The 22,580-nt window shown below is 40.4% G+C and overlaps 1 protein-coding gene across 2 annotated transcripts; it reads right to left on the reverse strand.

Annotated features, from left to right (window-relative positions):
- Window positions 1–4,433: 4,433 nt before the first annotated feature.
- BEX3 (brain expressed X-linked 3) lies at window positions 4,434–5,897 on the reverse strand. 2 transcript variants are annotated; one of them, XM_072815239.1, is made up of 3 exons: window positions 5,842–5,897; window positions 5,378–5,462; window positions 4,434–5,042 (listed from the first exon to the last, which is right to left on the reverse strand). In XM_072815239.1, exon 3 carries the CDS (start codon window positions 5,015–5,017, stop codon window positions 4,679–4,681), a length of 339 nt encoding a protein of 112 aa, XP_072671340.1. In that variant the 5' UTR covers window positions 5,018–5,042; window positions 5,378–5,462; window positions 5,842–5,897; the 3' UTR covers window positions 4,434–4,678. The 2 variants fall into 2 exon arrangements, with proteins under 2 accessions (XP_072671340.1, XP_072671339.1); XM_072815238.1 differs by lacking the exon at window positions 5,842–5,897 and having other exon boundaries at window positions 4,434–5,123.
- Between the last annotated feature and the right edge of the window lie 16,683 nt (window positions 5,898–22,580).

Genomic DNA, 22,580 nt, shown 5'->3' on the forward strand with positions numbered 1-22,580 from the left:
AATAAATCTTTAAAAAAATATATAGAACATACCATGGTCTAAGCATCACTAAGATAGTACTCACGTAAACTAGTACTCTAAATCAAGAAGAAGAATGGGATCCCTAGGTGGCGCAGCGGTTTGGCGCCTGCCTTTGGCCTAGGGCGTGATCCTGGAGACCCAGGATCGAATCCCACATCGGGCTCCCGGTGCATGGAGCCTGCTTCTCCCTCTGCCTGTGTCTCTGCCTCTCTCTCTCTCTCTCTGTGACTATCATAAATAAATAAAAATTAAAAAAAAAAACACTAAATCAAGAAGAAAGTCTTCATGGACACCTCTGTAGGAGACAAGCTGGGATACTGGCACACTGAGGTGTCCAGAAATATCTGCAGTGATATGGCAGGGTGAGCGGGGGTTGAGGGGATGTGGTGAGCCCCAGCAGAGGAAAGGAGTTGGCTTCTAGCATACAGTTTGGATGCTACTTCCAGCAACCAGTAGGATTCTGAAAGACTTGTATCCTTCATACGCTGGTAAATATAAGCAGCAGTTAAACACAGCTCACATGCTCTTTACCTCTCCCGGTTCTCACAGCAGCCCTGGAAATTATTATCTCCATTTTACCAATGAACAAAATAAAATGAGCTGAGGCACTGTCATGGTAATAACTACTAAGTTTGTATTACTAGCTAAATAATTGAGAATTTGAAATTTATTATTGTTTGTTGCTTTTTCAATAAATTTTCATTAAGTGCTTTACTGTCTTTGACACAGTTTTAAAAATCAAATCTTAATATAATTAGAAATTAAATAATACTTATTAAATTAGAAGAAATAGCTAAAAACTTAAAATTATAAAAATAAGTTTATAATTTATACCCATGTGATCTCATTAAAGGAAACAGGGTATTGAAAATAAGATTTAAAAAAAAAAAAAAAAAAAAAAAAAAAAAAAAAAAGAAAATAAGATTTAAATTTTTCCTTAATGCATTTTCTCTTCTGTTCCAAAGCAACAACAACAAAATCCACTTTAGAATGTATATTTTACAATCCAAAACACAATAAAGCTCTTTTCATTTGTGGGAATATGATTATTTTTTAATTGGCATACATCCGAGGATTTTTCTTCATGTGAAATTCACTAAACCGAAAATATTTTCTTCAAGCTTTGCAAGGGAAAGAATAAATCACTGAACAGGCAAATTGTAACTTTTCAAACAATGTTTGGGAGAAAATTTAAAATACAAATAAATATTAAGATTTTTTAATTGATAGGGATGTCATACTTATTTGGTTATGTATATCACTTAGAATGCATCACAACTTGTTACACATGACATAGTAACTATATTACATGCAATCTGCTTGAAAATTTTTAAATAGTCTAATCAAAATCAGCACATTTATTATAAGATATATGTCAAGAAAGGAGACAAAATAGACATGAGATTTAGTCCATTTCATTCATGTATGCTAGTCCTTTTACTACTTATGGGACTTTTGAGTTTCATAGATAAATAGTTCTGTCCTGTTTTATTAAACCTTTTCACTTAATGATCCCAGATTTGCCAACTGAGAGTGGACCGCTAAACTGTGATGACTTATTTTCAGTTTGGAAAGCGGGATCTAATTTAAAGTTGGTCAAATGTGATCCAATCAGTTTTGATGAGTGAAGAACGATAAAAAAAAAAGAAACATAAAAAGCTAAATGTGTCTCATTGGAGGGCTTTGAAAGAGGAAGTATTCCTCCTAGGAGGCTGTGAGACTGGCTTTATCATGACTAAATATAATAGTAAAAAAAACTTATAACTATTTTGTTTGGATAATTGACTTATGGTTTTGCTTATATTCTTCCTTATATTTTCTGCATAATATAATGTGTGTATAATGTGTATCATGACCTTGTATTACATAAATTATAGTAGTACATTTTTATTTTTATTTTTATTTTTATTTATTTTTTTTTTAGTAGTACATTTTTAAATGTTCCTCATAGAAACCTTTAAAATGTGAGAGTGCAAGAAATAAACCACCCACAAAGATCCAGTAATTGTTCTTACATTATTTAAGATAAATTACCATTAAGAAATTTAATGTTAATAATTAAGTTAACAAAATAATAATTAAATGATTGTTTTTAATATTTGCTCTAATATGCACCACACTAGACATTGAGCTCCGGGGTAATTAAGACAAAATCATTAGTGTAAAAGGGCACAGCCTTGCATAGAACTAATAATGACCTAACTTGACCTAACTCATTTAATAACTCATAATAATTATTATAAATTTATTAATAATAGATTCATGGTAATGCATTAACTTAATAGGATATTTGGAAAGGTAAAAAGCAGTACTAGTTTATAGATATTGATTGTTTAATACAATTTGATCTTGGCAAGGTATATTAATTGTATTATCAAATAAGCAAGGTAATTTAGATCACACTGTTTGTAAAATGATGTAATCACTGTATTTCTCCATGCCTATGTTGTCATAACTCAGATGCATCAGAGTCACCTGAGGAACTGTCAAACTAGAAGTTCCTGATCAGGTGATTCAAAAGGTGATAATGAGGGTTGAAAGTGGGAAAGGCACCCAAGTATCAGCATTGTTAACATTTTCCCTAGGTAATTACAATGCAAGTAAGGGGTCTGTGTCTATATAAGGTTTTTTAAAAGAAATTACAGATTTTGGAGGTGCCCAGGTGGCTCAGTCGGTTAAATGACAAACTCTTTAGTTTCATGTTGGGTCATGATCTCATGGTCTTGAGATCAAGCCCCGCATTGGGCTCCACACTATGTGCAGAGTCAGCCTGAGATTCTCTCCCTCCCTCTCCACCTCTCCTCCTGGCTCACTCTCTCTCTCTCTCTCAAATAAATAAATAGAATCTTTTTTAAAAAAGAAGAAATTACAGATTTGGGGTTAGAGACTTTACTTACCATATTCCTTTGGAAATTAATACTTTCCAAGTTAGTAGCTACTTGCCCTAGTACACTTAAGGACAGTCAGTTAGCAACAATATTAAGATGGGTTCATAACTCCATTATAGTTAACCAATCAAAATGAGTTATCTACTATGTCAGGCACTGCACTGGAAACTGAGCTCCAAGATGATTAAGACAAAATTGTCATAAGGACATATACTGGGAGTGCCTGGGTGGCTCAGTTGGTTAAGCTTCTACCTTCTGCTCAGGTCATGATCCAGGCTCCTGGGATTAAGCCCTATGTCATTCCCTGCCCAGCAGGAGAGTCTGCTTTTCCCTCTCTGCCTCTTCCCTCCACTTGTGCACTCTCTCTCAAATAAGTAAATAAAATCTGAAAAGAAGGACATATACTCACATAAAAATTACATCAAATATTTAATACAGTTTTTAAGAACTTACAAAGCAATTTCATGTTTCAGGTATGGAAGGGATAAAAATGGGAGTGTTTCAGCTTTAAAATTTGTCCCAATATAATTTAGACATCTTCTGGGTAAGTCTGTTAAACTGGTTGGGTAGGCCTGCCCAGACTCTCTTTTGAGAAAATAGCCCCAAAGGGTAAAGACACAGGCAAAACAAAGCTTTCAGCCTATTTGCGTTTTGGAGGTTTGAAGTAGTGCAATTCTAGACACACCAGGGTGAGACATCTAGATATGTCTCCTAAGCTAGACCCCAGTGCATTTGTGTGAGTTCTTTGGAGAAGAGGGGCACAAAAATAATACCAAAAAGGGCTATTTTGTTAGGAACCAACAAAAGACAAAGAACCATGTGAATGGTACTCACTTGGATAAATATAACTTTAAAGTGGGGAGAAAGATCTGCTCCAGACTTCTACAGGAGTCAAACCGGACAGGGTTTAGCTCACTAGGGACTCAAGAGAAATCAATGCACTTTTCTTACCTTGAGGACAGAATCAGAACCCAGAAGGGAAAGTACACCTGACACGGCAATAATCAGGGGAGAAGTACTGCAAATATCAGAGGAATGACAAGGTGGAAGCCATCTATTTTTGCCCTTTGGGCTTGTCAGCATGGTGAAAACTCCCTTTAGTCCTTCCCAAGTACCTGACAGACCTGGATAGGAGGCAGCCCAACAGTTTCACACCTCATCTATTCCACTCAGCTGCCCTGGAAGGCAAGCATTATTCCTCCTCACAGGAAAGAAGATTGACTCTTAAAAGCAATGTACCTGTAACAAACGGAGGGTTTATTCATCCAGTTAAAACTGGAAAATTCTTAAAGTTGACTCTTAAAGTTTGTTGAACCAGTATTATATACCTATACTATATTTACACTCCTTGAAAAACTGTTTTTGCTACTAAAACTTCAGATAATAAAAAGAAAAAAGTTACATAGTATTCAACTACAGAGAAACGTGACCCAATTAACACCCTGGAGCATCTGATTTCTGATTTTTTGAGGGGGGGTCATATTATACATATGCTTTTAAATGAGACAATAATAAATGTATAGATTGCTTTTTAATTGCTTTATTAACTTTACACTTTTCCATGCAATTGGGTGACTCTACTGTTGACAGAAACTTAGACTGAGTGCCAAGGCAATCCCCATTTGGAATCTGGTAATACAGAACCCACCTGACACATGGAAATTACATGCGGTTCACAGCAAATGGATCAGTAAAGGTTATCAGGAAAAGGCAAGGAAAAAAAAAAACAATGTGAGTCACAGTATTAATCTCATGGAAAATGGCAGGAGTCAAGGCATAAGGCAAAATTCATCATGATGATCATGGTGATTAGAGAGCTCCCCCATCAGGATACGCAGGCAATTCCTCAACTGCAGCTCCCTAAGTTTTCTCCTGATTTCCCTCATCTCCTCCATGAACATTTCCATATCATCCCCATCTCCACCCATCCCATCATTGACCTGCCTATTGGGGATGGCCCATCGGAAATTAGGAGCAAGTCGACGAGCCTGTCCCCGTCTATTATTTCCTGCAGGTTGGTGGCCTTCTCCCCCTCCCAAAGGGCGGTCTTCCTCTCCATTCTGCATGGGTTGCTCCATTTCTTCGTTTTCCTGGTGGATATTTGCCATGAGATTTTTTTTCCTGGTTGGTTTTCTTTGAACACAAATAAGACAAAGGCAAGGAGAGAGACTGAAAGCTTGGTGTACTGAGCAGCAGGCTCCAGAGATCTGGTACCTAACGTTTAAAAAAAAAAAAATTCCCACCTTAGGAGCTTCAGGCGTCCTCTAGGGGGCCTCCGAATCGAGCCCCTCCCTCCCGCTCTCTCCTTTACCCTCCCTCCCCCAAAGCCCACCATTTTTCCTTTCCCAGGATTCTTTCCCCAAGCTCCGCAGGCACCAAAATGGAGGTGGGGGACAGGGGATGACGTACATGGGAGGAGTCACAAACTCGGCTCTGCACCCGACCCCCACTCTGTCCCCCGCACCGACCTGGGCCTATCCTTGCTGTCTCCTCCTTCTCCCGATTCTCGCCGTGTGGGCGTCGCTGCGACAGTTGACACCTAGGCTCGCAGTCCTGCAAAGGGCCAGCGTGGAGGGAGGGGGGGTGTTGCGAAGCGTTTGGCGCCGACCTGCCACCACCTGGTTCCTTCCGGGTCCCGGGCCCCCCTGGCCGCCCCCTTAAACCCCATCTCCGGCTCTCAACCCTAGCGTCCCCCCACCCCGCCCGGAAGGTTCACTATTTTCCTGCAGGTACTCGGGGGTGATTTCCAGTTGCTCTTAGTTGCTCTGCTGCCCACCCAGCCGCCCCAGCACCCCCACCCCAGGGGGCCACTACGGATGTTCCCAAGAATGCCGGGGGTGGAGAAAGCTGCTGCGCTGATCCAATGAGCCAGCTTCGAAAGTAGGCGGACCGCTGCCGCCCTGGCCTCGCGCACCGGCCCCGGAGCCCTTACCTGCTCCGCTTTCCTCGGGCCTGACGCCAGCCCGCGGGGCGCAGGACACCGGGGAGCAGGTACCCAGACGGGAGTGACGACTGCACCGAAGGCTGCGTCGCTCTGCAGCTCCACGTCACGTGAGCGCCTCACGTCACCATGGAGCTCGCCCCCCAAATCTAGCTGCTTGTGCGGCGCGCCTACCCGCCCCCACGCCTCGCCTCACGCACAGGCGTAGGCAACCCCCTTAGCCGGTTTCTGCACTGAGCCCCAGCGCGCACCGCCGTGTCACTCAGCTTGGTCCTCTACAATTTGAGGCCCGAAAAACGCCTCACCTCCCAGCGGAGGGAGTGTAAACTTCTCAGGAAGGTAACTTCTCAGGTTACCCGGGAGGGTCTGCAATACCCTTCATCCCTCCCACTCCCGCCCCAGGCCTTGAGTTTGAGTTGTTTCGCTTTCTCTTCCTTTCTCGCTGGCCGCACCCCCTCTTTCCCTCATCCACCCTCAGGTGCGCCACCACCGTTGCCCATTGCGTCCCCTGAATTCAGATCCTTCCAGGAAATTTAGAATGAAGGCTGGGGTGGGAAGGGAGCAGGAGTCCTATTAGAGAGGCAAGGAGACAGAGTGAATTCTTCCAAAGAATTTCTCTTTCATTTCCTTTTTTAAAAAAAACCAGCATGCCTCAAAAAATTAAAAATTGCGAGATTTCACTTTTGAAAGAAATGCTTCATCTTGCGGGATGAAAAAGCCTCATTTTTAAAAATTATGCTCGTATCACACAAAATATCTTCTCTGAGTTCCACATGACATTAATATCGCTTTTGAAACACATATCTTGTTTCAAATTTCTATTTTGAAAAAAAAGAGGCATCTTTATGAACATAGTTGGTATTTTCAAAATGATCTGTAAAGTAAATCTTTAGGGAGAAGTCCAGTTGTCAGATATTGGCCTTTTAATGTAAATTTGCGATGTTTTTGATACCATAGTCTTTGAAGAAAAGGAGCCTTTTTACACCCTGCTTTCCTTTACAAACTTTCAAAAACCTCCCCTAACAAATATCTTCGTAGAATGATCACAAGTATACCATATGCAGACGTTAGTTCCAAAGCCATCTGCCTTTTGATGTAAATGTTTCAAAAAATAATAGAAATAAACAGGGTGTATATGAAGCAACTAAACTTGAGACTGAAATTCACCTGGAGTGTAAATGTTCCTGTCTCCACTTTAAAGTAACTAAACAGATTTTATCATAGTTAGAAAACAGATGTCTTTAGGAAAGCGGCATTCATAATAAAAAAAAATTTAGTAAGCGTTGGTTGTGATAAAGGAACCAGAAGAGTTATATGCACTGAAGCAAGACAGGCCAGACAAATGCTTACTGCCTCTGGTTTGGGTTCCAAACTCCTGTGTAATCTCCTACCCTGCTAAATTAGCTGGGACATTGAATAAATGAAGAATATATGCCTAGTGCATACATAGTTTGAGCTTTTTATGCTTTGAAGATATTTTGAGGTATAGCTTGTTAAAAAACAAAATTCAGCCAAGTAAATTTGAAGATTTAATTGAATTTATTAAATGATCCATGAATCAAGAAGCATCCCATCTAGCAAGTGGAGGAGAACTCCACAAAGACTACAGGAAAGGAAAGGTTTTTAAGGGCAGGACAAGGAAGTCATAAACAGAAAAAAAAGGATTATTTCACCTGTAGTTACCTTCATTTGGAGACATGAGGGTTCGTACATGGATTACCTGATTTTGCTTTGGTGGAATGCAGAGGGTTCATGTGACAGAATTACCTTACTGATGCTGACTAGTTAAAGGTTACATTCCTAGGTGGTCAAAACTGCAGTTAGGTTAGATATTAACTTGGTTTGCTACTAACTTGGGGCCTTAACCAAAGTGATGCCATTTGGGGCCTGTGGTTTTCTTTTTAACAAGTTCCAAAAGCTCAATCACACCCAAAATTGTCTTTTAAAGGAGTAGTGATTCTTGAATTCTGTTTCACAGTTTGCAACTCTTCATGCAGATAGTTCTATTAATGACACTGGCTGCAAGGATGCTTATTGAAAGCATGAGCTGTGGTATCAGGCATATCTGGGTTTAAATCATATCTGCTACATACTTGAAGTGTGGCTTTGGGTCAATTACTTTTCAAGGTCTTTGTGCTTCCTCTGTGAAACAGGGATTGTAGAAGTAAATTACATATATTAAGTACTTACCACAGAACCTAATAAATTTTCAATAAAAGCTGGCTCTTTTTTTACCATTATTAGATGGTTTCTAACAAGATTTGAAGAATAGGCAGAGCATAATTCTTTCCTTAGCTGAATCCACTTTTCTTTAAAATCCATGAGGGCCCAAAACATATCTGCTTTATTCTACTTTGCAGACCCAATGACTTATAAAGTTCCTTGTACAAAGTGGGTGATTAGTGAATATTTGTTGACTGAATGCATCCACTAGTAAGGCTAACTAGTTGCTTTTCATTCAGTAGGCTGTATTGCTCTAAGCTTTTATAGCAATACAAAAAAAGCTTTTATGAAAATTAAGAATTACATAGAAAGAATCCCTTGAAAGTAGGAAAGCACTATGATTTAACTATTGGATATAAAGTTTAGCAAGAGGATTTTTATTTTTCACAGTGGCTGAATGCTTTGCTGTTGTCTTTTTGACCCATCTTGACTAAGTCTTTTGTTTGAAACTACCAAATTTTCTTGGATAAAAACATCCATTTGTATATTTCTCCTGATCAGATATATAGGCAGTTGGTTGTAATGAAGTGGTGCTTTAAAGATAGGGGGAAAATGTCCTGGAAATGATGTTATCTTTAGTAAGATGTTGTGACTTGTTGGTTGAGATCTTTTCTTGTCCTTGGAGTTGTCTGAGCAGTTTGAGATAGGTAGCAACCTGTTGAGAACAAAATTTAAAATTTCCCAAGGCTGAATTAGAAAGACATAAGAGTCCTAGTTTGGGACTCATGTGCCCCCAAGGACAGAGAGAGGATGAACTAGTTAGGTGACTCTTACCCCAAATGATAGAAGAATAGTGTGGTACTAGGAAAGAGGAGACTAGGTTCACATTTTGGGAAGTGCAGTGTTTGTAGAAAGAACCCATCCCTTCTCATTATCTCCTGTAATTATGGTAGATGGTGGCACTTGATTGATTCCCTTCCCCAAAGCCAAGAGAGTGGGATCCCAAAAGAATTGTGCATCGAGTTTAGGGATATCTACAAGACGGTAAGTCTTCCTTCTCATTTCTCTGCTCGATATCTGCTTTACCACTGGGATTTTGAGCTGCCTGCAAGCTATAGGACCCCGGAAAAAACATTTTTTAAAGATTTTATTTGTTTATTTGAGAGACAGAGAGAGAGCACAGGAGCAGGAGGGAGAGGCAGAGGGAGAGGGAAATGCAGACTCCCAGCTGAGCAGGAAGCCCATGCAGGGCTCAAGGCTGGATCCCAGGATCCTGGTATCATGACCTAAGCCAAAGGCAGAAGCATAACTATCTGAGCCACCCAGGGGCCCCCCTGGAAAGAATATTTTATTTTATTTTTTTAATAATAAAATTATTTTTTATTGGTGTTCAACTTGCCAACATACAGAATAACACCCAGTGCTCATCCCGTCAAGTGCCCCCCTCAGTGCCCGTCACCCATTCACCCCCACCCCCCGCCCTCCTCCCCTTCCACCACCCCTAGTTCGTTTCTCAGAGTTAGGAGTCTTTATGTTCTGTCTCCCTTTCTGATATTTCCCCCTACCCATTTCTGGAAAGAATATTTTAGAGACATGATGGGTATGGCCAGGTGGAAAAGGGCTAGGATTGAACCCCTACCTAAATTCTCAATTCTGGAGAGGCATGAGAAATAAATCCTACCATGCCTAGAGGCTCTGGAGCTGGAACTGGGGAGGGGAGTTATTGAGATACATCCTTACCAGAAACTGTTATAGAGTAGGGCAAAGAGACCTAGGAATCAAAGGAACGCCTTGTGAAGGTTACCAGCTAGGAGTCACATGCAAGATATGGCCTAATTTTCCAAGGTGCCAATCCTTATCAGCAAGCTCTATGGGAATTAAATTTGAGCTCAGTGATGATTAATCATACAATGACAGCAGTCTTACACTAGGTAGTCCGATAAAGAATTATTTTTGTATCCCCATCCTCCAAGCTCTGAAACCATCTGAGTAAACACAAGGAAGGAAGGTGTGATGGTTAATTTTATGTGTCAGCTAAGCCACAGGGTGCCAATATATCTGGTTAAACATTATTTATGGGTCTGTGTGTGTGTGAGGGTGATTCTTGAAGAGGTTAGTATTTGAATTGATGAACTGAGTAAAACAGATGGCCCTCCCTAATGTGGGTCAGCATCAGCTAATCCAGTGAGGGTCTGAATAGAACAAAAAGGCAGAGGAAAGATTAAATTTGCTCTCTGTCTGAATGCTTGAACTGTGGCATTGATCTTCTGCCCTTGGTATTCCTGATTCTTAGAACTTCTAACTCAGACTGGCATCTACACATCAGCTCTACAGATCTCAGACCTTTGAACTACACCATTGGCTTTTCTGACTGTCCAGCTTGCAAACAGCATACTGTAGGACTTCACAGCCTCTGTAATTATAGGAGTCAAGACCTTATAATCAATCAACCAATCTCTCTATTTATAGATATAAATGTAGATAGATATATAGAAAATATAGATATAGATCTCCTAGAGGTGTGAGGAGGATTCTAAATTACAAGTGAGATTCGCATTTTAAAATACTTAGAACCAAATTTTTAACAGCCCAATAGAGACTATTTTATTAAACAAAATTGACTTAAAAAGTTGAGGAACAGGATTGAGGTGTAGTTAAAGAAGCCCAGTATTGTTAGGAGGCAGTTCAGGCCCAAAGTTGCCAAATATTTCTTTTCTTTTTCAAGAGATATCAGAAATCCAAAAATTTTTGTGATTTTCCCCCAAAAAACTGAGCTGCCAAGTTAAAACTCTGCATTTGTTTTCTCACCTTTTCTCATACTTGTGCAATTCCATTTGGCTGACTTGATAACACATTGGCTTCATGACTATTGTGTGCCTGTGGCTATCACCTACAGCCTTACATGTAGCCCTTCCAAGTTTCTATTGATAGATAACAACTCTCCCAAAATTCACTGATGTAAACTACAACTGATATTTATACTCACAGATTCTGTGAGTCGGAAATTCAGAAAGTACATATCAGGGACTACTCTTCTCTGCTGCAGGACATCTGCAGCCTCAGCTAGGGTGGCTTGGCTCAGGGTACCTTGAAAGGCTGTAGATGACTCAAACAGCTGGATCCTGGAACATCTGAGACTGAGATGGCTTAAGGACAGGTTCATGTGGGACTATCAACCAAAGTTCCCATATATAGCCTATCCAACATGGCCATTTAAGGGCTTTTAAACCAAATCTTCCCCCATAAATAAGGTAGAAGCTACATGGCCTTTTATGACCTAAACCTGAAAGTCACATAGGCTCAATTCTATATTCCACTGGTCAAAACAATCATATCGGGGATCCCTGGGTGGCGCAGCGGTTTGGCGCCTGCCTTTGGCCCAGGGCGTGATCCTGGAGACCCGGGATCGAATCCCACGTCGGGCTCCCGGTGCATGGAGCCTGCTTCTCCCTCTGTCTGTGTCTCTGCCTCTCTCTCTCTCTCTCTGTGACTATCATAAATAAATAAAAATTAAAAAACAAACAAAACAAAAAAAACAATCATATCTTCTTCTAAGATTAAAGGGGAGAGACTATAGATTCCAACTTTTGTTGGAAGGAATGCCAAATAATTGGTAGGCATGTTTTAAAACCATCACACACCTTACTGGTATGTGCCTCTAACCATCCCTTTCTTACCCTCCAGCTAGACAAGGCAGTCAATACGTCAAGTGACACTTATTTGATTACAATTATTAAGTACAAAATAATTTTTGAGTAGGACCTAGAATGGAATTTCCACAGCCTTGTTCCACCTATATTTTTTTGACTTTAAGATTTCTAAGAAATTAATTTTTACTAGAAAAAAGTTTAGGATATTTGTCTACAATTATCCACCTGTGTACTGATTGATTGGATACTAATGGGCAAAGTCACCAGAAAAGATTGGAAATAGAATAAACCGTGAGGCCAAAAGAACAGATTAGAAGGCTTATAGAACATTAGGTTTTATAGTCATGTATTCTATGATTTTGCCTAATTTTGGATTTACAGAGAATGATTTATTAGTATCACCAGTAGTCCTAAGCTTTCACAGATCACGTATTGTCAAAACTCGAACAACCGTGGGGTACCTGGGTGGCTCCATCGGTTAAGTGTCTGCCTTCAGCTCAGGTCATGATCTCAGGGTCCTGGGATGGAGCCCTGAGCCCTGCATTGGGCTCTCTGCTCAGCAGGGAGTCTGCTTCTCCCTCTCCCTCTGCATCTCCCTCATTCTTTCTCTCTCTCTCTCTTTCTGCTCTCTCTTTCTCTCAAATAAGTAAGTAAAACCTTTAAAAAAAACTGAGAACAGCCTTAGAATTATTTTCATTCAAGAGGCTATTTTAGAAACTGGGAAACAAAAAAATTAAGAGGCTTGCCTAGTATACCAAAAAGATAATGGCAGAACTAGAAATAGAGCCACCTATGCTTTCTTGGCTAATACTATTTATTTGTTTGTGTGTATATATATAAACCTTGTATGTTTATATATATTATATATAAAATAAAGGAAATACACTAATATTTTATTTATAATTGCTTTTGGCTTTTGTGGTGATGGATGATAAGCCAAAATCATAAATCTAATTTATGATTATCCACATTTTCCAAGTATTCTACAATAAATTAAGAGAATAAGCAAGAATTTTTTTTAAGATTTTGTTTATTGTTTTGAAAGAGAGAGAGAAACAGAGCATGAGCAGTGGGGAGGAGGCAACTACTTTTCCCCCCCTGCCAGAAACAGAAGGGGATTTTTCTAGAGTATTCATTGTGAGAAGGCTCATACAGCTCCTGGAGGTGAAACTCATAAAAGTGCAGAAGGAACCCCTAAGACTGGACCTATCTGGAGTTTTAACTCTCAGACTTGTCCCCATTGAACTTCTGGCAACTTGTCATTTGTAGTTTAGGTTTTCCTACCTCAATACTAGTTTCCTGGATTAGTTCCAGCAAATTGTGATTTTCTGTATCTGCCAGTCTGTCTCTCCTTTTTGAGGGCAATGATTTGCTTAGTGACCTCAATTCTCTAATGGATCTAAAAAGAGTTTTTGATTTTCAGTTTGTTCAATGTTTTACTTTGTTGTTAGGATAGAGCAATGGCTTCCAAGTTCTTTACATGCCAGACCAAAAAAAAAAAAAAAAAAAAAAAAACAGAAGCAAGAGGGACATTTTATGTGATAAGAGTCAGTCCATAAGGAATGTATAACAATTATAAGCACCAAAATCCATGAAGCAAAAACTGGCAAAAATGAAGGGAGAAATAGATAATTCAATAATAATAGTTGGGAGACTTTAATATCCCCTTTCAGTAATAAATAAACCAAATGGGAAGATCAACCAGGAAATAAAAGACTTGAGGACACTATGTACTAACTAGACCTAATAAATATGTAGAATATCCCACCAAACAACAGCAGAATGCACATTCTTTTAAGTACACATGGCACATTATCATGGTAGACCATGTGATAGACCATAAAACAATCCTCAAATAAATTTAAGTATTAGAAATAATACAAGATATGTTCTTTGACCAAAGTGGAATAATATATTAACAACAAAAAATTAGGAAATTCATGAATATCTGGAAATTAAGCAAAGCACTTTAAATGGCCAGTGCATCAAAGAACAAATAAAAAGGGAAATCATATTTGGCAGGCAGAAAAATACTTTGAAATGAATGAAAATGAAACACAACATATGGCATACCAAAACTTATGGAATGAAACTTTGATATCCTAAGATAGAATATACCAAAACTTATGAGATAGAGCTAACCTATGTTTAGAGGGGAATATATAGCTTCAAATGTCTATATTAAAAAAGAAGAAAGATCTCAAATCAATATCTTAACCTTGTACCTTGAGACACTGGGCAAAAAGTGAGTTAAACATAAAGCAAGCAGAAGTTAGGATAATAATAAGTAGAGCATAAATTAATGAGATGGAAAATGGAAAGATCAGAGAACACTAGTGAAACCAAAGCTGGTTCTTTGAAAAGATGAAGGATATTGACAAATCTTTAGCTATATTGATGAGGGAAGAGAGAGAGAAAGAAGAACTCAATTTACTAGAATCAGAAATGAAAGAAGGGGTCATTGAGGCACCTTGGTGGTTCAGTCAGTTAAGTGTCTGGTTTTGGCTCAGGTTAGGATCCCAGGGTCCTGGGATCAAGCCCTGCATAGCCCTGTGTTGGGCTCCCTGCTCAGTGGGGGATCTGTTTCTCCCTCTCCCTTTGCCCTCTGCCCACTTGTGCACTCTCTTTCTCTCTCAAATAAATAAATAAGTAAAATCTTATTTTTTAAAAAAAGGGTCATTACTACTGACCTTATAGATATGAAAAAGGATTATAAAAGAATAATATGAAATACTGTATGACAGGGGTGCCCTGGGTGGCTCAGTTGGTTAGGCCTCTGCCTTCAGCTTAGGTCGTGGTCCCTGCATTGGGCTCCCTACTCAGCAGGGAGCCTGCCTCTTCCTCTCATCCCCACTTGTGTTCTATGTAACTATCTCTTCTTTCTCTCTCAAATAAATAAAATATTTTTTAAAATGAAATACTGTATGACATTACATTAGATAATATAGGTGAAATGGACCTATTACCAGAAAAGCACAAACAGCGAAAACTATCTCATGAAAAAATAGACAATCTGAAGGGACCTAAAACGAGTGAAGAGATACTACTATTACTACTACTACTACTACTACTACTACTACTACTAATAATAATAAAGCTGCCCACAAAGAAAAGTATAGGCCCACATGGTTTCACTGATGAATTCCACCAAACATTTAAAGAAGAATCTTTCACAGACTCTTCCAAAAAATAGAAAATGAAAGAATATCCCTCTCATTTTATGAGACCACTTTTACCCTAATACCAAAACCAGACAAAGATATTGCAAGAAAAAAAACTGTAGACCAGAATCTCTTATAAACATGGATGCAAAAATCCCTAACAAAACACTAGTAAAACAAACCTGACAACATATAAGAACCATTATACATCATGGCTATGTGAGATTTCTCCCAGAATGTAAATCAGGAACTTCCTCAATATGACAAAAACACCCAGTTGACACCACACTTAATGCTGAAATATGGAATGCCACACATGGGCAGCCCAGGTGGCTCAGTGGTTTAGCGCTGCCTTCAGCTCAGGGCCTGATCCTGGAGACCCGGGATCGAGTCCCATGTCGGGCTCCCTGCATGCTGCATGGAGCCTGCTTTTCTCTCTCTCTCTCTCTGTCTCTCTCTCTCTCTCATGAATAAATAAATAAAATCTTTTAAAAAAAAGGAATGCCACACATAATCCCTGAAATATGTGTGTTCTCGACACTTCTCTTCAACATGGAACTGAAGTTCTAGCCAGAGCAATTAGGCAAGAAGAAATAGGCATTCAGATTGAAATATAAAAAGTAGAACTATATGTACAGATGACATGATATTTTTTGTTGTTATTGTTGTATATATGTTTTTATTGGAGTTCGATTTGTCAACATATAGCATAACACCCTGTGCTCATCTGCTAAAGTGCCCCCCTCAGTGCCTGTCACCAAACACCACCACCCCCGCCCACCTCCCTTTCCACCACCCCTTGTTCATTTCCCAGAGTTAGGAGACTCTCATGTTCTGTCACCCTCACTGATATTTCCCACTCATTTTCTCTCCTTTTCCCTTTATTCCATTTCACTATTTTTTATATTCCCCAAATGAATAACACCATATAATGTTTGTGCTTCCGCAATTGACTTACTTCACTCAGCATAATGCCCTCCAGTTCCATCTACGTCGAAGCAAATGGTGGGTATTTGTCGTTTCTAATGGCTGAGTAATACTCCACTGTATACATAGACCACATCTTCTATATCCATTCATCTTTCAATGGACACCGAGTCTCCTTCCACAGGTTGGCTATTGTGGACATTGCTGCTATAAACATTGGGGTGAAGGTGTCCTGCCGTTTCACTGCATCTGCATCTTTGGGGTAAATCCCCAGCAGTGCATTTGCTGGGTCTTAGGGCAGGTCTATTTTGAACTCTTTGAGGAACCTCCACACAGTTTTCCAGAGTGGCTGTACAGGTCACATTCACACCAACAATGCAACAGGGTGCCCCTTTCTCCACATCCTTTCCAACATTTGTTGTTTCTTGTCTTGTTAATTTTCCCCATTCTCACTGGCGTGAGATGGTATCTCATTGAGGTTTTGATTTGTATTTCCCTGATGGCAAGTGGTGTGGAGCATTTTCTCATGTGCTTGTTGGCCATGACTGTCTTCCTCTGTGAAATTTCTGTTCATGTCTTTTGCCCATTTCATGATTGGATTGTTTGTTTCCTGGGTGTTGAGTTGAATAAGTTCTTTATAGATCTTGGATACTAGCCCTTTATCTGATATGTTATTTACAAATATCTTCTCCCATTCTGTAGGTTGTCTTTTACTTTTGTTGACTGTTTCTTTTGCTTGGCAGAAGATTTTGATCTTGATGAAGTTCCAATAATTCATTTTTGCTATTATTTCCCTTGGCTTCATAGATGTATCTTCCAAGAAGTTGTTGTGGCCAAGTTCGAAAAGGGTGTTGCCTGGATTCTCCTCTAGGATTATGATGGAATCTTGTCTCACATTTAGATCTTTCAAACATTTTGACTTTATCTTTGTGTATGGTGAAAGAGAGTGGTCTAGTTTCATTCTTCTGCACGTGGCTGTCCAATTTTCCCAGCACCATTTATGGAAAAAACTGCCCTTTTCCCAGTGGAAGTCTTTCCTGCTTTGTCGAATACTAGTTGATCATCGAGTTGAGGACCCATTTCTGGATTCTCTATTCTGTTCCATTGATCTATGTGTCTGGTTTTGTCCCAGTACCACACTGTCTTGATGATCACAGCTTTGTGGTACAAACTGAAATCTGGCATTGTGATGTCCCCGGCTCTGGTTTTCTTTTTCAATATTCCTCTGGATATTTGGGGTCTTTTCTGATTCCACACAAATCTTAAGATGATTTGTTCTAATTTTCTGAAGAAAGTCCATGGTGTATTGATAGGGATTGCATTAAATATGTAAATTGCCCGGGGTAGCGTTGACATTTCACAATACTAATTCTTCCAGTCCATGAGCATAGAATATTTTTCCATCTCTTTGTGCCTTCCTCAATTTCATTCAGAAGTGTTCTGTAGTTTTTAGGGTATAGGTCCTTTATCTCTTTGGTTAGGTTTATTCCTACGTATCTTACACTTTTGGGTGCAATTGGAAATGGGATTGACTCCTTCATTTCTCTTTCTTCCGTTTCATTGTTAGTGTATAGAAATGCCACTGATTTCTGGGCATTGATTTTGTATCCTGCCACACTGCAGAATTGCTATATGAGTTCTAGCAATCTTGGGGTGGGGTCTTTTGGGTTTTCTATGTACAGTATCATGTCATCTGCAAAGAGATTTTGACGACTTCTTTGCCAATTTGAATGCCTTTTATTTCTTTTCGTTGCCTGATTGCTGAGGCTAGGCCTTCTAGTACTATGTTGAATAGCAGTGGTGAGAGTAGACATCCCTGTGGTGTTCCTGATCTTAGGGGAAAGGCTCCCAGTGTTTCTCCATTGAGAATGTTATTTGCTGTGGGTTTTCTGTAGATAGCTTTTAAGATGATGAGTGAGGTTCCCTCTATCCCTACACTCTGAAGAGTTTTGATCAGGAATGGATGCTGTATTTTGTCAAATGCTTTCTCTGCATCTGTTGAGAGGATCATATGGTTCTTGTTTTTTCTCTTGTTCATATAATCTCACATTGATTATTTTACAAGTATTGAACCAGCCTTCCATCCCGAGGATAAATCCCACTTGGTCATGGTGAATAATCTTCTTAATGTACTGTTGGATCCTATTGGCTAGTATCTTGTTGAGAATTTTTGCATCCATGTTCATCAGGGATATTGGTCTATAATTCTCCTTTTTGGTGGGGTCTTTGTCTGGTTTTGGAGTTAAGGTGATGCTGGCCTGATAGACGAGTTTGGAAGTATTCCATCTCTTTCTATCTTTCCGAACAGCTTTAGTAGAATAGGTATGGTTTCTTCTTAAATGTTTGATAGAATTCTCCTGGGAAGCCATTTGGCCCTGGACTCTTGTGTCTTGGGAGGTTTTTGATGACTGCTTCAATTTCCTTCCTGGTTATTGGCCTGTTCAGGTTTTCTATTTTTCCTGTTTCAGTTTTGGTAGTTTGTGGTTTTCCAGAAATGTGTCCATTTCTTCTAGATTGACTAATTTATTGGCATATAGCTGCTCATAATGTGTTTTAAAATAGTTTGTATTTCCTTGATACTTGCTGTGATCTCTCCTTTTTCATTCGTGATTATATTAATTAGTATTTTCTCTTTTGTTTTAATAGGCTGGCTAATGGTTTATCTATCTTATTAATTCTTTCAAAGAACCAGCTCCTGGTTTTTGATCTGTTCCACAGTTTTTCTGGTCTCTATTTCATTGAGCTCTGCTTGAATCTTTATGAACTCTCTTCTTCTGCTGAGTGTAGGATTTATTTGCTGTTCTTCCTCCAGTTCCATTAGAAGTGAGGTTAGCTTGTATATTTGAGTTTTTTCCAGTGTTTTTTTAATAATAAATTTATTTTTTATTGGTGTTCAATTTGCCAACATACAGAATAACACCCAGTGCTCATCCCATCAAGTGCCCCCCTCAATGCCCGTCACCCATTCACCCCCACCCCCCGCCCTCCTCCCCTTCCACCACCCCTAGTTCGTTTCCCACAGTTAGGAGTCTTTATGTTCTGTCTCCCTTTCTGATATTTCCTACCCATTTCTTCTCCCTTCCCTTCTATTCCCTTTCACTATTATTTATATTCCTCAAATGAATGAGACCATATAATGTTTGTTCTCCGATTGACTTATTTCACTCAGCATAATACCCTCCAGTTCCATCCACGTTGAAGCAAATGGTGGGTATTTGTCATTTCTAATGGCTGAGTAATATTCCATTGTATACATACACCACATCTTCTTTATCCATTCATCTTTCGATGGACACTGAGGCTCCTTCCACAGTTTGGCTATTGTGGACATTGCTGCTATAAACATTGGGGTGCAGGTGTCCTGGCATTTCATTGCATCTGTATCTTTGGGGTTTCCAGTGTTTTGAGGGGTGCTTGTATTGCGATGTATTTCCCTCTCTGGACTGCTTTTGCTTTATCCCTAAGATTTTGAATGGTTGTATCTTTATTTTCATTAGTTTCCATGAATCTTTTTAATTCTTCTCTAATTTCCTGGTTGACCTTTACACCTTTTAGCATGATGCTCTTTAACCTTCACGTGTTTGCATGTCTTCCAAATTTATTCTTGTGATTGAGTTCAAGTTTCAAATCATTGTGGTCTGAAAATATGCAGGGGACCATCCCAATCTTTTGGTATCGGTTAAGACCTGCGTTGTGACCCAGTATGTGGTCTATCCTGGAGAAAGTTCCACGTCCACTTGAGAAGAATGTGTATTCAGTTGTGTTTGGACATAAAGTTCTGTAAATATCTGTGAAATCCATCTGGTCCAGTGTATCATTTAAAGGCCTTGTTTCTTTGGAGATGTTTTGCTTAGGATATCTGTCATTTGCAGAGAGTGCCGTATTGAAGTCTCCCAGTATTAGTGTATTATTGTCTAAGTATGTCTTTACTCTGGTTATTAAGTGATTGATATACTTGGCAGCTCCCACATTAGGGGCATAAATATTCATGATATTTAGGTCCTCTTGTTGGATAGAACCTTTAAGTATGATATAGTGTCCCCTTTCATCTATAATAATAGATGTCTTTTGGATAAACTTTAATTTATCTGATATGAGGATGGGTACCTCTGCTTTCTTTTGAGGACCATTTGAAAGGTAGATGGTTCTCCAACCTTTTATTTTCAGGCCGTAGGTGTCCTTAGGTCTAAAATGAGTCTCTTGTAGACAGCAGATAGATGGGTCTTGCTTGTTTATCCAGTCTGTAACCCTGTGCCTTTTAATGGGATCATTAAGCCCATTAATGTTCAGAGTTACTATTGAAAGATATGAACTTAGTGTCATCATAATACCTATTCAGTCCCTGTTTGTGGCTTATTTCTTTGGGATTCCTCTTTCTTTTACAGAGTTCCCCCTTAATATTTCTCGCAGAGCTGGTTTGGTGGTCACATATTCCTTCAGTTTCTGCCTATTTTGGAAACTCTTTATCTCTCCTTCTATTCTGAATGAGAGCCTTGCTGTATACATTACTGCATGTTCTTCTCATTTTGGACCTTGAATATATCCTGCCAGCCCTTTCTGGCCTTCCAGGTCTCTGTGGAGAGGTCTGCAGTTAATCTAATAGTTCGCCCCATATAAATTAGGGATCTCTCGTCTCTTGCTGCTTTAAGGATTTTCTCTTTAACTTTGATATTTGCAAGTTTCATATTAAATGTCGAGCTATTTAACGGTTTTTATTGATTTGGGGGGGTGGACCTCTCTATCTCCTGGATTTGAATGCCAGTTTCCCTCCCCAAGTTAGGGAAGTTCTCAGCTATGATTTGTTCAAATATGCTTTCCGGTCCTCTGTCTCTCTCGGCGCCCTCTGGAACCCCAATTAAACATAGACTTTTCCTTTTGAGGCTGTCATTTATTTCCCTTAACCTTTCCTCATGGTCTTGTAATTGTTTTTCCCTTTTTTCCTCAGCTTCTTTCCTTGCCATAAACCTGTCTTCTAGGTCACTCACTCTTCTACCTCATTAACCCTCGTCCTTAAGACCTCCAGTTTGAATTGCATCTCATTTAATTGATTTTTAATTTTGGCCTGATTAGATCTAAATTCTGCAGTCATGAAGTCTCTTGAATCCTTTATGCTTTTTTCCATAGCCACCAGTAGCTTTATAATTGTGCTCCCTAATTGACTTTCTGATATCGAATTGTAATCCAAATTCTGTAACTCTGTGGCAGAGAGTACTGTTTCTTTTTTTTTTTTTTTTAAGATTTTGTTCATTTATTCATGAGAGACAGAGAGAGAGAGAGGGCAAAGACACAGGCAGAGGGAGAAGCAGGCTCCACACAGGGAGCCCGAAGTGGGACTGGATCCCGGGTCTCCAGGATCACACCCTGGACTAAAGGCAGCGCCAAACCGCTGAGCCACCCGGGCTGCCCGAGTGTACTGTTTCTGATTCTTGTTTTTGTGGTGAGTTCTTTCTTGTCATTTTGCTCAGTGCAGAGTGGCCAAATGCAAGTTGTACTGAAAAAAGGAAGAAAAGGAAAGGAAAAAAAAACAAGGGGGGGGGTATCCCCTGGTTCTATATACTGTAAATCCCTCGACTTCCCCTGTAGCTTTCCAGTGCTGCTTGGCCGAGAACTTGCTCTTCCCCTGTCCTTTCAGCTGGTCTTCTGGGGGAAGGGCATGCTGTGCTGATTCTCAGGTGTGTGCACGGCTCAGTGGGAACTGTTTATCCTGTGAGGCCCCTGTTCCATGGCAGCCCCACTCCGTCCCAGGCACAGGGTGACACCAGGAAGAACAACAACACTGGCAGGGGCCAGCTCTCTAGCTCTGGAGTCAGCTCCCGCAGTAACCACTGGAATCTCCCAGTTCACACTGGCCTGGATGCTCCCAGCAGGCGGAGGCACTGTTCTGCACAGCTTGGGGGTGCCCAGAGCCAGGAGAGTCCTCCCTGTCCTGTGCCCTCCATGCCTCCCACCTGTCCTGGGGGGAGCGCAGTATCCCCAGCTGTGTCCCCCGGTGTCCTGGGATCCGGGTCTTGTGCTGCTGGAATCGCACTCCAGGGGCCACGACTCTGGAAGGCAGCAAGGCGCAGCCCCCTCTGTCCGGGGCCACTACCTGAGCTTCTCCCATGCCCTGATGGGGACCGCGCTCTAGCCCTTTACTGAGCTTGGCCCACAGTCTGTGGCGCACTCTCCCCCGGGGCTGCACTTCCTCTGTTAGTGACCCCAGGAGACTGGAGGCTCCACTGCCCCTCCTGTGGTTCTGCCCTGTTTCCTTGCTAAGTGCCTTTCCTTCTGGGAAGAATCTGTTGCGGATTTTTAAAGATCCCCCTTCCCCGGGACTGGGCTCTTCTGTCCTGGAGGCTTTTGTTGCCCCTCCTTAGCCCGGCTTCTTGCGGGTGCTCCTCCTCCACTTGATCCTACCTACCTACCTCGAGGTAGGTAGACCTTTTCTACCTACCTCGAGGTAGGTAGAAAAAACCATCTACCTACCTTGTTAGAAGTGAAAACCCTTCTCTCTGTAACGTTCCAGCTGTTCTCTCTTTAAATCTCAGGTCGAATTCATAGGTTTTCAGGATGATTTGAAAGTTATCCAGGTAAGTTGGTGGGGACAGGTGGGTTGAGGACCCTACTCCTCTGCCATCTTGCGCTAGCTCCCCTAAATTCTTTTTGAGTCAATTTCTGTTTCTTTGCTACCGATGAAGGACAGTGGGATATACGGACCTGCCCCGATGGACCAAGAGGAGGAAGCGACATGATCTTGTATGTAGAACGTTTTATGGGATCCACCGATATACACTAATAGAATAAACAACTTCAGCATAGTTACACGATTCAAGATCAATATACAAAACTC

This window comes from Canis lupus, chromosome X (assembly GCF_048164855.1).
Source record: "Canis lupus baileyi chromosome X, mCanLup2.hap1, whole genome shotgun sequence".
NCBI classification, from domain to species: domain Eukaryota; kingdom Metazoa; phylum Chordata; class Mammalia; order Carnivora; family Canidae; genus Canis; species Canis lupus.